This window comes from Balaenoptera borealis, assembly GCF_965194805.1.
Source record: "Balaenoptera borealis genome assembly, chromosome: 8".
In the NCBI taxonomy this organism is placed as follows: domain Eukaryota; kingdom Metazoa; phylum Chordata; class Mammalia; order Artiodactyla; family Balaenopteridae; genus Balaenoptera; species Balaenoptera borealis.
Window position 1 is genome coordinate 12,056,221 of NC_138865.1, and position 14,290 is coordinate 12,070,510.

General features: G+C 47.4%; 1 protein-coding gene and 1 long non-coding RNA gene across 3 annotated transcripts in view; one reads left to right on the forward strand and one right to left on the reverse strand.

Moving 5' to 3' along the window:
* DPYSL2 (dihydropyrimidinase like 2) overlaps positions 1-14,290 on the reverse strand; it is a 114,152-nt gene that overhangs the window by 67,400 nt on the left and 32,462 nt on the right. Inside the window, exons 1-3 of one of the 2 annotated variants that reach the window (XM_082402787.1) lie at positions 7,428-7,819; positions 3,969-4,057; positions 2,081-2,265 (exon numbers count right to left, since the gene is read on the reverse strand). In XM_082402787.1, the coding sequence (XP_082258913.1) occupies positions 2,081-2,265; positions 3,969-4,057; positions 7,428-7,466 (313 nt within the window). In that variant the 5' untranslated portion in view covers positions 7,467-7,819. Of the gene's footprint in view, positions 1-2,080; positions 2,266-3,968; positions 4,058-7,427; positions 7,820-14,290 lie in introns of those variants that run through there. The other variant, XM_082402786.1, reaches the window with a different exon arrangement.
* The window catches only part of LOC309633707, a 200,834-nt gene continuing 194,489 nt past the window's right edge, over positions 7,946-14,290 (forward strand). Inside the window, exon 1 of the long non-coding RNA XR_014247674.1 lies at positions 7,946-8,089. This is a non-coding gene — a long non-coding RNA (uncharacterized lncRNA). The remainder of the gene's footprint in view (positions 8,090-14,290) is intronic.

Below are 14,290 nucleotides of genomic sequence, written 5' to 3' on the forward strand. Positions count from 1 at the left end.
CTGTGTAGATGAGCAGCCCAAAAAAGCGAGGTGACTCGCCCAAGGTCACACAGCAAGTTAGTGCCCTGGTTGGGGGTATTTCCACCTCGGAGGGCTGCCCCTCAGCCCAATGATAGATGTCACTGATCGCTCCCTTAGGAAATATTATTTGTGACTTATTAACACACTGTGACCAAGGCACAGGCCTACAGGGCCGCCACAGGGACTCCAAACTGAGGCCGATTATAACCTTGACTTGGTCTTCTAGGCTGACACACAGGCCATCTGTGCTTCTCCAAGCTCCAGTGCGGCTCCACGGCTGGCCCTGGAGGAGGGGCGGAAATGCCCACTGGCGCCAGGGAGTCCTGACAGATGCCACCGACAAAACAGCAGGCGTCAACACTAGGCCAGAGTCCCAAGGGGTGTGCAGATGCCAACACCGCCCCCACCAAGAACAGCGCCCTCTAGGTTAGAAGGTAATACGTGCGGCAAGAAAGAGGCAGCAACAGTGAGGCTTAAACTTGGATGCCCTTTCTGATCAGTGATGACACCCCGAAGACCAGAAAGGACACAGGGAGATGAGTGTGTGATTTAAAAAGTCGAAGAGCTCGAACTAGAATGGGATAGCAATGTTCTTCTGGGTGGTAGGGCAGACAAGAGGAAGCTCAGAAACACACCCTGAAGTTACACGTAAAGAGAGCATCATTCTGAAAAGTAACCAGCAAGATAGGTTTTTTCTAAAGCAGAAAGAGCTAAGTTCTTTCCACTTGGACCCTCTTCTGAACTGAACCATAAGCTTTTAAGACAGACTGTATATTGACTTTCACTCTTGGATAAAATCTTTAAAAAAAAAATGAAATAGTGCCAATTGCAGCAACATGGATGGACCTAGAGATTATCGTGCTAAGTGAAGTAAGTCGGACAGAGAAAGGTAAATATCATATAATATCACTTATATGTGGAACCAAAAAAAAAAAATGATAAAAATAAACTTATTTGCAAAACAGAAACAGACTCACAGACATAGAAACAAACTTATGGTTACCAAAGGGGAAAGGGGAGAAGAGATAAATTAGCAGTTGGGGATTAACAGATATGCACTACTATATATAAAATAGATAAACAACAAGGTCCTACTGTATAGCACAGGGAACTATATTCAATATCCTGTAATAAACCATAATGGAAAAGGATATGAAAAAGAATAGATACATATAGATATGTAACTGAATCACTTTGCTGTACACCTGAAACTAACACAACATTGTAAATCGACTACACTTCAATAAAAAAATAAAAATTAAAAAAAAAATGTGTCTGGTGGGCCACTGTGCAACTTGCCTACCTCCTCAAACTCAAAATGATATTTGCCAAAGGGACAATCGACAGGCATGCTGGAAACTGACCATTCACAAGCAAACTCTTCACATTTGTTAGGAAATATACTTTAGATTTAGCTGAATGAAAAGCATAAATCCAACTGAGCGATATTTACAGGGCACCCAGCTGTTCACAGCAGCAATTTTCATATCTAAACAACTGATATCTGTGGGTGCTTCTCCAAGCAGGACTGCCCAATTCCATTTATGTCAAACCCAGGCCAGGAAGTAAAACCCTCCATTTGATTTTCCTATCAGTGGAATTGACGTTCCTGGTTCAACAGTTCATTTGCTGTACCCCAGCCTCATTCCAAGAAGATACACACTCAGGAATTCTTTAAAAGTCAAAATCAAATAGTTAGGAGCAAAGGCTCAAAACTAATAGCTTTGAAGATTACTCCAAATGCTGTGTTTTCAAAGTGACCACAATCAAATCACATTTTCAGGTTAAGGAAGACAAAAGTTCTCAAGCAGAGAAAGCAAGAAGCCACTCTTTTATCCTACCAAAATTCTCTAGAAGCGTATTCTCAAGTTCAACTGGAGAACCTCAGAGCTGGACAGAAAATGAGACTAAGGCTGGCCCACCCTCACCCCCTTACGTGGTAGATCCGTCCACTGCTTAGCTCCGCAACCTTTAAAAGGAAAGACTCAAACAACACAGACTCATTTTCAAACGATAATGGTTCCCAAGCCCTAAGATTATTCTTTGTAAGCTGTCTTACTGATCATGGTGGTTCCCCCAGCCAGGGCCGCCTTGGTGCCTTGAAAGAAGTCATCAGCAGAGGTCATCCCCTGATCGGGCATCTGGAAGCGGGTATGGACATCGATTCCTCCAGGGATCACCATTCTGGAATGGGCTTCAATGGTCTTCACCCCTCCTGGCACAATCAGGTTTTCTCCTATTTGCCTAAATAAACGGGGTGGGTGATAATGATTGTAAAGAAATGTCCTAAATCAAATGGGATCTGACAGACATTTTCACCAAGCCATAAACAACCCCTCCCTATGTTCTAAAGACTCTTCAGATTATTGTTATCATTCATAATCTGTGCACCCCTCACTCCCTACCCTCAAGAGGCAATGCAGAGCATACTAGAAAACAAAATCTAAATAAGGCATCAGAGGCCAATCAAAGAGGCTTAGTTACCAGAAAACCCATAGGATCAAATGATAACAAAGCCCTGAGATATTTACATAAAATATCACTATACTTTCCTTACAACACACTCAGTTAATTATCCTATAACAATTTTCTCCAGACCTGGTTGCACTTTACAAACATTTATTTTCACCATATCCTTTCCAGCTAAGAGAAATGAGGAGTAGAAGGGAAGGGAACAGAACAAAACAAAGCAAAGATAATAATAATAAGTAAACACTATGATTGCAACTATTTAAAAATATGGAAGCATGTGATCAGCAACTCAGATAACAAAGGCGGCAAAATTAATACTCATTAAGTTGGGTAACAAGGATTCATCTCCAATTTTTAAAAAATATCTCTGCTACATCTTTATGCCAGTTTTTTGAAAAGGAAAAAGTAATCAAGGGGGAGTTGGTAAAGTTCTAAAACAAATTAGTGATGACTAAAAATAGCACACAGGCTTGTTCACTTCTAGGCCAGAGTGTTACAGACCAGATCATGCTGCTTTCCACTTGGGGGAAAATGGAACATGAAAGTCGTGGTATTTTAGAGCCTGGAGCTGAGACTGTCACAAGCAAACACACATGGAGAAAACATTAAATGTGGAAATGTTAAAACCTCTTTTAGGATCATAAATCAGGGTGTGAGTTTCCAGGCAACAGACACGTCCACTACAATTTTCCACTCCTCTGGACTGGTTTGCTGCTAGCCCTTGATAAATGCTGCTTATTTAAAAGATGTCATTTGCGGCAGTGTTTGTCTTTAAACAGATGTGCTATTTCTTCAGAGCCCTCTGAGCTGTCCCAGTCGGAAGGGCACAAGGATATTGAGATGTTCTCAGCTCACTTAACCCTCTAGGACCCAAAAATACCCTAATTCAGTAACTGCTTTGTTGTTTTCTCCTTTGAAACACAATACACAATAAACAAAAGGGCAGTCCTATTTGTGTTAGTTGCCACTTAAAAAATGAAACCTAAAATTCCCTCGGAATGAGGCAGTAATTTGTCTCTGTGACTTAAGTAATTAATTTGGTGTCCATTGCCCCCAACAACTTAGATTCTTGATTAAGAAGGCAGATGTGCTATCATGATAGAAAAGGCTGTACTTCACGTTTGTGTCCTTTGATTGTCCTATCCACCCCACACAAGTACATTCTAGTAAAACCTTTAATATAGTCAATGGATCATAACCTGAGTATGTGGCAACAAGAAGATGTTGTGTCACCTCGGGTAAAAATAGTCAATGACATAACACGTAAGGAAATGGGTGTGCATTTTAATTGTGGCTTTGAATTCCCTAAATCTGAGTTTTCAAACTCACTCATTACCACCAATCAAACTAGGCTTAAACAGATACTGAGTTAGTCTCTAAATCACTACAGCTTGATACTACGGGTATGAATTGTAGCTAATGCTTAGGAACACTGCAAGGTACCCAAATTTGTGGCAGTAATGAGTTACACTTACTTGATCAACCCATCTTCCATGTATATGTCTGCATAGAATGACTGGTCATCATTAACGATTTTACCTCCTTTGATCAGAAGCCGATCACTCTGAAACAGAGAAGTAGGAAGGTCACACTTCGTAACTGATCCATGAGAAGCAGTCGGTAGTAAGATAAATGAGCTAAGACCACATTTTCACTGCTCAAAATGAGCCAATTTTGGAAAGACTCAGTGACAAAGGTGAATCTGTATTTGGCAATCTACTCATCACTTGATGAGTCAGAACATACTGGCAAAGCTCAAAGCTTATCCTAGAGAAAAAAAAGAAAAAGAAAAAAAACACAACAGAGACAACAACTATCTATTTCCATTAGACCTACAAGCACAAAAGAGAAAGAATGAAAAAAAAAGCCTAACAATCTTCCTTTAAAGATCAGTAAAAAGATTTCAGATAAAGAAGGCAATCGCTTTAAATGGCTTTAGGCTAAACTTCATTTAAAAAAAAAAAAAAAAATACACCCACATGTAGCGGAAGTAGATTCTTGGTGAGATTTGTGCCGGGAAAATTTAACCAAAAGTCTGTTGTCATGGGATACTATACACAAACACACTTGGTTCATCCATAGCAAGGTTTCAATTCAGTATGTTCTTTATATTTGCATTTATCTTCGAGGTAAATCACAGCAATTGTAGCAAAGAGGGGGAAAAAACACTTCAAACATGCACCATTTTAACTATGAAGCTGTTAAGAAAAAGGTAGTTTTAGAATAAAGTAGGTGAGATGGCAAGTTCTAAAATCTAACACCATTATTGACTGTAAACATACTGATACTTTAATTGGTACAAAAAATATATGACAAGCAGCATATAAGGGCCAAGAATGTAACAGAAATGTTACCTTATGATTCATCTCTATCCCAAATGCTGTTGATGGAATGTTATGCTAAAATTCTGTGTTCAATGGACACGCACCTGTATTAGTCCCTGCTGGGTTTAAATGACTGCTTTTTTAATATACAGAGCACTTCAAAGAACGGCGTTCATTTTGACAACGGTTAACTCAAAATTCAGTTAAGAATAATATTCTCAGCAAGTGCTTTATATTTAGCACCTACCAAGAAGAAATTACAGCAACTTTTTAAAAATATATATAAGCTACTAGAGACCTAGGAAAAAAGATACTTTTACACAGAAATGCACACACACCTGGGTTTAGAAAGTATTTATTGTTTTTCTAACATCATGAGAAACACTAAGATTATTTTAATTGTTACACTGTAGGGGCCTTCATCCTGCTGTAGACTTTGGAAAGTCAAATGGGAATAAATAGTCAGAAACGATTCCTGCATTTATATAAGGTAAAGGTTAAGACCTTTACAAAATCCTGTCCTGTAAACCACGTCACCCAAGCCTCAAATCAAATCTGTGAGGTGATGGGAGCTAGATTCTTGTCCCAAGGACACATAAAGAAACTGAGGCTCAGAGAGGTTAAGCCACTGGCCCAAGGTCACCTGATCCAGTGCACTTATCTGTCTACAGTGATCTCCCCCTCTTCCCCAGAATCCAGCTCTGATGGGATAAACATCGCCTGGGAGGCAAAGAGAAGCCCTGCCCTTCACCACCTGTTCCCCTTAGTCACTGCAGTACCTGTTCCAGCCATCATGCGAATCCCTGAGCCAACATCATGTTGAGAAAAAAAATGAAACATCACAGCCCCGCTCACTCGAGTGGCATCTTACATAACAGGCTGGCCGTGCTGACGGAGGAAGGGAAACCATGCTATAGGTCCTATGATAATGCCACCAGATTTTGTTAAAGGGCAGAGGGGGCGCTCTTCTAAAAATCAGTCTTGTTGATTGTTTGCTTTTTAAATTTTTTTCTCCCCACACTGTCAAAACGAAACTGCCTTTTTCATTCACGAAGACAGCAGAGTACTTGAGGCTTGCAGCAAATCTGCTCTCCACCCCACTCCCCAGATTCCTTCCTGCAGTGCAAGGAACACATAACGCTGGGTCCCCCGGCCCTCTGCCCTTTGGGATCTTGGGTCCTTGGCCCTCAAGAAAAAGCTAGTACCCACCCCCCGCTGTAGAACCCCTCATCCTGTAAATCCTCCCGAGCACACGCCCCTTCCCCTGTGCATGTGCTCCCACATCTCTCTCCTGCGGATGGGTGTGCCCTTGTACATCCAGTGGAAGTCGGGGTACCCGTGGCTAAGGAGGAAACCAGAGCGAAAGCACGCCCTCAAACCCAGCCCTAAACACATCTGGACTTTTCAAAGATTCTTTCGGTCACCGCCTCAGCCCTGGGTTCTACCCAGCAATCAGCCGGCCCATTGCAATTGCACATCATTACATAACAATGAATTTCCCTCGCGTTCCTCCCTCCCCGGGATTTCATTCGGGGATGTAGAGAAATAGGACTGGCGAGACTTTTCCGGGAAAAGATGGGGAGAAGATGGGGGCGGGGGAGCAGCGGGAACAAGAACCTGTGTTCATCGCCGAAGCATCGCAAAGTCATCGCTTGGAGCTTCTCGCGATTTACAAACTAACAACCCCAGGCCCCAGAGCTGCGCCGGCATCTCCGGCCTCTGCGATCATTGTCTGGCCGAGGCCGGGCCATCTGCTCCGCGCGTCGCGCAGCGCCATTACCTCCCGGAGCCCGGCTCGGCGCTGTCCCCAACGCCCACCCTCCCAGCCCGCTTTGTATGCGCCAACACGGACGCCCCCCCGGCTGCAGAAGGGGCAGAAAGACACAAGAAAGCGAGCCCAGAGCCGCCAGGGTCCCAGCCCCAAACCACTGGGCGAGGAAGCCGAGAGGGCCACCAAAAACCGGTCCCGGTCAACAAAAAGCCCAAGCCTACCTCTCCCCCTCCTCTGCTCATCACCGCGTCCCTATTTTTCCTTCCCGTTTCCACAGGATCCCGGTACACCCAGCCCTTTTCAGCATCCCTCTGCTGTCATTACGCCTCCGGGCTAAAACCCGCTCCTTTTTCTGAGGAACCGGAGGAAGCCTCCAGAAAGCCCTTTATGGTGGGGGGCGGGAGATACAGGGAGAATCCATTTCCCCATCTCCCCATCCAGCTCCTGGAGTCCAGCTCCTGGAGTCCAGCATCGCAGCACGCAGCCGGGAGAACAATATCCGAGCTTCAACCATGCATATTCAATCTGGCATCCATTTGCTTACACCCCGCAGGCCAGCACTACAGCATCTCGCTCTGACAATAAAAGGATACAGCGGATCTGGCGCGCTACGTAAAACGACCTTAATGCACTCACGCTCCTATTTTAATGCCTTAGAAACTATATGGCTTACAATTCTATAGGATTGCGTCTCCCATCACGATCGCCTTCTTTAGCAACAAGGGAAAAAAAAAAAAGTTGGGTCTCTCTTCCTCCCCCTCCTTTAAAAAAAATCCTTATATGTTCTGTGCCACAAAAGGTTGCTGGCCGATCGCAGATTTCACAAGTACCAAACTCACCGTGATGCGTGGAATATTTTTCTTCCCCTGATAAGACATCTCTCTCCTGGGAAAAAATTAATTTCAAGAGCGCAGCTTTAAAACAAAAATTGCCCGGAAAGAGACTTGGTATTTTTTGCAGGATTGAAAAATGTGCAGCCGCTTAGCTGGTCTTGCTGATAGAAATTTTCAGGAATGTTAAGAGATATATGCAATCCTCTGTCTCCCTTTCTTCCTCTCCTCCAACACTGCCTCAGCTAGGGTGGAAAAAAAGAAAGAGAGAGAGAGAGAGAGAGAGACAGAGAGACAGAAAGAGAGAGAGAGACAGAGCAGTAGGGAAGGGGGTGGAAATAAACTACAGGAATAAAAGCCTCGGTTCAAGTCGGCCACCGCGGCGCATGCGCCGCCAGCCACTCCCTTTCCTCTCAGGCCAAAGCCGTCCGCTTCGAGATAGACGAGTCCTGATTGGCCACAGTCGTGGGATATGCAAATGAGTGCAGGCGGGGAGGGGTGCGGCGCGAGAGCGCGAATTGCTGCAGTGTGCGGCCGAGGGCGGCGGTCGGTGCATGCGCCCGAGCGGGGAGCGCGCCTTTCGCGCCCTTTCTTTGCATTGGTGCATCGGCCACCCGGGCTGGCAGCGGCCCCAAATGCAGCATCAGCAACGCAGGGACAGCGGAGGGGTGGTCATTACGAGCAGGGAGAACCGCGCCCCGCGACGGTGGGCTTCGGTGCGGCCCGGGCGGCGGGCCTCGGTGCGGCCCAGGCGGCACGCACCCGCTCGCGCGCGCCCCGGTGGATGCTCGCCCGCGCGCCAATCCGCGGAGGCCGCCGCTGCAGCCCGCGTGGGGTGACTGCGCCGAGCCAATAGCTTTGCTGGCGGCGAGCGCGCGACTGCACGGCCGGCCGGCGCCGCGCCGCCCGGGAGGGGCGCCCAAGTACTCCTCTTGCCGCCGTCGCCTTTCGCGAAGGCTCGCTCGGCCTCCGCCCAGGAGTCGAAGGGGGAATTCAGATGGCCGCGAGCGGAGGGAAGGGGAGCGGGGCGGGAAGTCTCCGCGCGGCGCCGCGCCGGCCACGCCCAACCCCGGAGAAGGGCAGCTGGCCGCGGGCCTGCGGGCGGCCGGCGCCGGGCTGGGCTCCCCCGGGGTGGAGGAGCGCGGGCCCGAGGTGAGGCAGCAAACAGGAAGTGGAGCCGGAGGCCGGGCTTCGGGCATCAGTGGCCTGGCAGCTAGCTGGAAAGGAAAGTCCGAAGCCCTCACTGCTCTGAGTAGGGAAGGAAGGCAGCCGGGGAAGACTGTAGCCCGCTGCTGGGGATGGAAACCCCGCCCTGAAACGTCCTTTTGTGCCTTGGGGTCGCAGGGAACTTGGGGGCAGGGGGGGAAGCAGCAGCCGCCTGTTGAGGCCAAAAAAGGCCCAATCTAGGGCCCGGGTCTCCTCTTTAACAGTCACGCTCACCTGCACCCATTTGGGGGTATGGTGGAGAGAGTGCATTTCGCTGCTGCCTGCAGTTTTGTTGAGGAGAAACTGTTGGGATTGCAGCGCCCTAGGAGCCCAAAGGATTTGCATTGCTGTAGGCGGGCCCCTACTTAACATAATGAGGCCAGAAGCCGGGAGATGAACTGGAGAAGCAGGAGGAATGAAAAAAAGGCGAGCTTATATCCTAAAAAGCAAGGGATCCTGAGTCATGGAGAGAACCTCCCAGAATCTGAGTTTAAAACACGGGAGGAGACTTGACTCCCCAGCCAGAGAGCCTATCACACTTACAGCAGCTTTTAAGGCCTCTCTTCTTGGGCTAGCAACTGAGCAGGCTGGGACCCCTTGGCTCTGTCCAAGTCCTGCTCTGATGCTCTTACTTCAGAATCCCTGTAGAAGGAAAAAGCTGGACCAGTTGATCCCGAGCAATCTACCAAAGGTCATCTCTTTGGAAAGCTGCCCAGCCAGGTACAATGACTAAAACATCTGGGCTGGCCCACAGCTTTGGGCTTCTGTGCTTGAGATCAAACAATAGATAGAATCCCTACATAATCAGGCCTTCAGGCAACCATGAAAAAAAAAAAAAAAAGAATCTAATTGGCTCACACCTGATCAGCAAAGATTAGCCAGATAAATGCAAAATAATCCTGAGGCTACTATGGGCCCATGTTTCAAAGTCTTTCTGCATCTGGCCACTTTGGATGGTTATTTGTCTGTCCAGAAGGTGTAAAATGCACCCTTTCATTCCTATTCCTGTAAATTCTGAAGTCCCAGAAAGGGGCTGTGAGGCATGCAGCAAGCTTCCCGGCTTGTTATTTCATTCCAGTTCCAATTAGCTGTGCATCTTAAAAATTAAAAGGGAGCATTTCCCCCTCCAACTACGTGATGTGCTAAGAGCCAAGTGAGTTGAAGTCAGCAAGTATTGGTGTCACCCTAAAAGGGTCAAAGTCACAAGTCTGAGAAAGCATAGAATGTACCCTCCTACCCGAGAAAACCCACTGTAGGCTCCAACTAGCAGTGGGGGGAGGGGGGGGAGAGGGCAGCAGGGGGACGAGTGTCCTATTAAATCATAAGGAAAATACTACTTGGCAAACAAATAATGAGTCAAATTAATTTAAAACAAAATAACCTCTAATTACATTATTTGTTTATATTCTTGTTCTATCTTCCTGCTCCTGAATTGCTTGATCATAACAGCTTTAACTGTACCTTGTTATTGATCAGTTTGCCCTTGAATATTTTACTCCCAGGAGCTTTTATGTCCGTCTTATTTGTATCAGTCTTATTTCTATACCCATTCATATGAGGTTCCTAGTCCGTCATAACTGATATTACCACTCATAAATATCTAAATATGTAAGGTGTAAGTTGATTTGTCTGTTCTGAGTAGAGCCTAAGAGTATTTGGCACATAGAAGATTCCAAATAGTTTTAGCTGACCAAGGAAAAGAACTGTCAGTAATCTGAATTTTTTAGCATACTTACCACTCAATGCAATGCAGAAAAGTAAAGGACGTGGGGGAGACTTTTCCACCCACTCTGCATTGACTGACTTGTTAATATACAGTATTTTTACACTGTCTTTAGACAAACACTCAATGACAATTGCCTGTAAAGTTAAAAATCATTGTCCCTGAACCATATATATGAACCGATTCTCAGGCATTGATTTTTCTGAATTTTTAAAACATTAAAGCATTATAAGCTGGCCTAGTCCACATTCATGACCCCTTCCCAGAGCCCCTGCCTCCCCACTTCCCATACTCCTCCCCCAGCATCCAGAAAGAGCAAGAAGTGATGAACAGTGGGTTAATGAGATGGTTCTATCCCGGGCATCCCGGTGATCTGGAGGAAGGGAGAACTTGCCTCGTGATCCATGAGCGGCAGGAGTGAGTTCTACTCCGGTGCTGTACCAGACCGACCACAGTCTCTCTGGAGCCTCATCTCCCATCTCTCAGCACCCACGACCCCACACCCAGGCTCGGGGTGGGGGGGCGCATGCAGACACACACCAACACACGCACTGCCCTCCGGGCCACGTGCTTTCTCAAATCCAGGCCCGCGGATGCTGGTCCCTTTTCCTGCTCCCTCAACACTTCCTCTAAGCGCGAGCTGAGGGACTTCCCTGTTGGTCCGGTGGTTAAGACTCTGTGCTTCCGTTGCAGGAGGCACGGGTTCAATTCCTGGTCGGGGAACTAAGATCCCACAGGCTGCACGGCGCCGCCAAAACAATAAATAAATAGATAAGACTGAGCTTAGGCTTCCCTGGTGGCGCAGTGGTTGAGAATCTGCCTGTTAATGCAGGGGACACGGGTTCGAGCCCTGGTCTGGGAAGATCCCACATGCCGCGGAGCAACTGGGCCCGTGAGCCACAACTACTGAGCCTGCGCGTCTGGAGCCTGTGCTCCGCAACAAGAGAGGCCGCGATAGTGAGAGGCCCACGCACCATGATGAAGAGTGGCGCCCGCTTGCCACAACTGGACAAAGCCCTTGCACAGAAACGAAGACCCAACACAGCCAAAAATAAATAAATAAATAAATAAATTTAAAAAGAAACAAAAAAAAAAAAGAGTGAGCTTAAATGTCACCTCCTCACCGGGTGCATCTGCACCCATCCACCCCCCAAAGCATTGAGCACAGCCTCCTCTATTCACCTCTGCTGTAACACACATCCTGTTGCATCGTAATTACCTGTCCATTTCTTCTATCAGAGCATGGCTCCCAGAAGCTAAGAGCCTTGTATTCCTCTTTTTCCAGTGACCGGCACACTGCCTGATCCGTGGCGGGACCCTCAACGTTTGGTACATAAACAAATGCTGTCATTGCTATTACAAGAAAAAAGACTCACATCCCTACGGAGGTGAGTTTGGTTGTCAGCAACATCCCCAGCTCAGGCCTTTCTTTTAGCCCTGCCACCTTGCTGGGGCTTCCTTTCCTGGCCAGCCCACTCCTGTCCTCTGAAACTGCATGAGGACCTTGTTAGAACGCAGCTTATTATTCCTCGCACAGGTGTAGCTGCCTGAATCTTAAGCTACGCCTCCCCTAAAAAAAACTGCCACATACCACCAAGACCGAGAAAACACGGGGAGAGAGCATCGAATCCTAAAACAACTCCAGCATCAGACGAGGCGTCTCTAGTCATTTTTTTCTCAGCATCAATTTCTTCAGTCGTTCTTTTCTCCACCCTCCCATTATTCCTTGCATGTGCCCATATTATGCCATTTATCGTATTACTCCATCAACACACTACTACCCTCACCTATAACCAGGTGAGCACGGTTTTCCTTCCATGTAAAGTTTGAGTTCATGGAGTCCAGGAACTCTCAGAAGTCTTACTCATCTCTTACGCTAAGATGGGGCCCGACAGCGTAGGGGCTCAAGAAGGACGGGGTGCATGGGGCGATGACGTCCAATCAGGATTTTTGAGGTGTTCCTGTGCTACAACCTGCCAGGAACTGCGGGCGGGAGGTGAGGTACTGTCACTCAGGCACTCCGGGGTGGCTGGGCTGCTTTCGGTTCCTCGGCAACCTCAGCAGCAGTCCCTGACCAGCCCTGCCACTGCCCTCGGTTTCTTCTTCCCCCTTTGGGGAGCGGGGGTAACCATTTCTGCTTCTGTGGCCCCCTGGGTCTCTGTGGAAGTGGAACCTAGAGGATGTCACCGAGCAGGGAAAGTCCAAATATAAATTGCTGGCAAAGAAGAGAAGATTTCAAGTCCCCACTTTGCTGCAGTACAGACGCCAAGGGCTGTGGCCTCAAATGCAGCCTGCTGCAGAAGGCAAAATTAATGAGGTGGTAAAGAGAAAGGACTGGAATTCTGCCTTGCCAAAAACTAAGGGCATCGATTAGGACACCGAACGGGAAGTGATGCCTGCTTCTCTGCAGCTGGAATCAGGCCATGACGGTCCTTTGTTTTGTGCATGTAACTCTGAAGGGGCAGAGTGTGCAGAAGGACAGCCAAGGACCAACAGATTCAAGCCTGCCCACTGCCTTTTCCAGTGGGTGCATCCTTTACCGGGGGGGACAGAGTGGGGGCAGATGAGGGTCGGGAGTGACTGGCCCTCTGAGCCAGATGCTGATTTTGCTGGAACTGGAAGTTGGGGCTCTGAAGCATCCTGACGAAGTCCTTACTGCACGAAGAAGCAAGTTTCATCGTCCAAATCTTGTCCGACATCAGGGCACAGAAGAAAGCGTACACTTCACAGAATCTAGTAGACGTTGGCTTTCTCCTCTTATCTCCAGTTGGCACACAATCCTCCCAAATGACCCCTGCCTTATCTGTCTCGCACAGCACCCTCTGTGGGACTACAGATTTTCCCTGGGCTCTTTCAGTCAGAGCCGAGACAGATAGCATCTCGCTCTGGCCATCGTGCCTCAAGCTTGCCCTCTGGTGGCAAATGAGGAGAGTGGTTCTGGTCCCCTTGGTCCTTGTCTGGTGTGATGGATGATGACTCAGGACTAGGAAAGGGTCTTGGAGACACTTATTCCAGTGTTCCTGGGTCTTAATCACCTGGAGTGATTTTGCCCCTGTGTCAGAATCATCCAGGACCCCAGCTCAGACCTGCTGGTTAGAATCTCCAGAGATAAGGCCCAAAAATGTTTTTAAACTAGTCTAACTCTGGCCTGTAGACCACCCCTACCCTCCTTTTACAGAAGAAGAAGCTGGGAGAATATGAACTAAAATGCAGGTCTCACTCCCTACCCGGGACTTCCCCCTCCTCAAAGTACATCGACGGTCCTGCTCTTTCCTCAGTGCGAGCATCTTATGAAAGAGTGATTAATATCATCATCGCTATCTTTCTACTTTTCTGTCCTCACTGTTATGTAGTCAGCAAGGAGGGAATTGACATTCATTGAGCACCTACCATAGTCTAGGTACAGCACTGGGTGCTTTAAATACATCTTATTCAATCCTCCCCAAAATCTTACTAGGTAAGTCTCCATATCCTTATTTTCTAGGCAGGAGAGTAAAGCTCAAAGAAACCTCTCTTTCAAGTGCAAGAGCGGGATTCTAATCCAGGTCTGTGTGGTGACCCCAAGCCCAAGGGGCTAGTTCTTTGAATGATTAAAATACTTGTTTAGCAGAAACCAGGACCTGCCATGAAAGAGGTGGGTGTAGGTGGTCTGCAGTATCATTCTTTTTTTAATTATTATTAATTAATTTTATGTATTTATTTTCTTTCTTTTTGTTTTTGGATGCATCAGGTCTTAGTTACAGGATCTTCGTTGAGGCATGCGGGATCTTCCTTTGAGGCACAGGCGCTTCGTTGTGGCACACGGGCTTCTCTCTAGTTGTGGCGCCAGGGCTTCTCTCTAGTTGTGGTGTGCGGGTTTTCTCTCTCCAGTGGTGCACAGGCTCCAGGGCGTGTGGGCTCTGTAGTTTGCGGCACGCGGGCTCTCTAGTTGAGGGACGCAGGC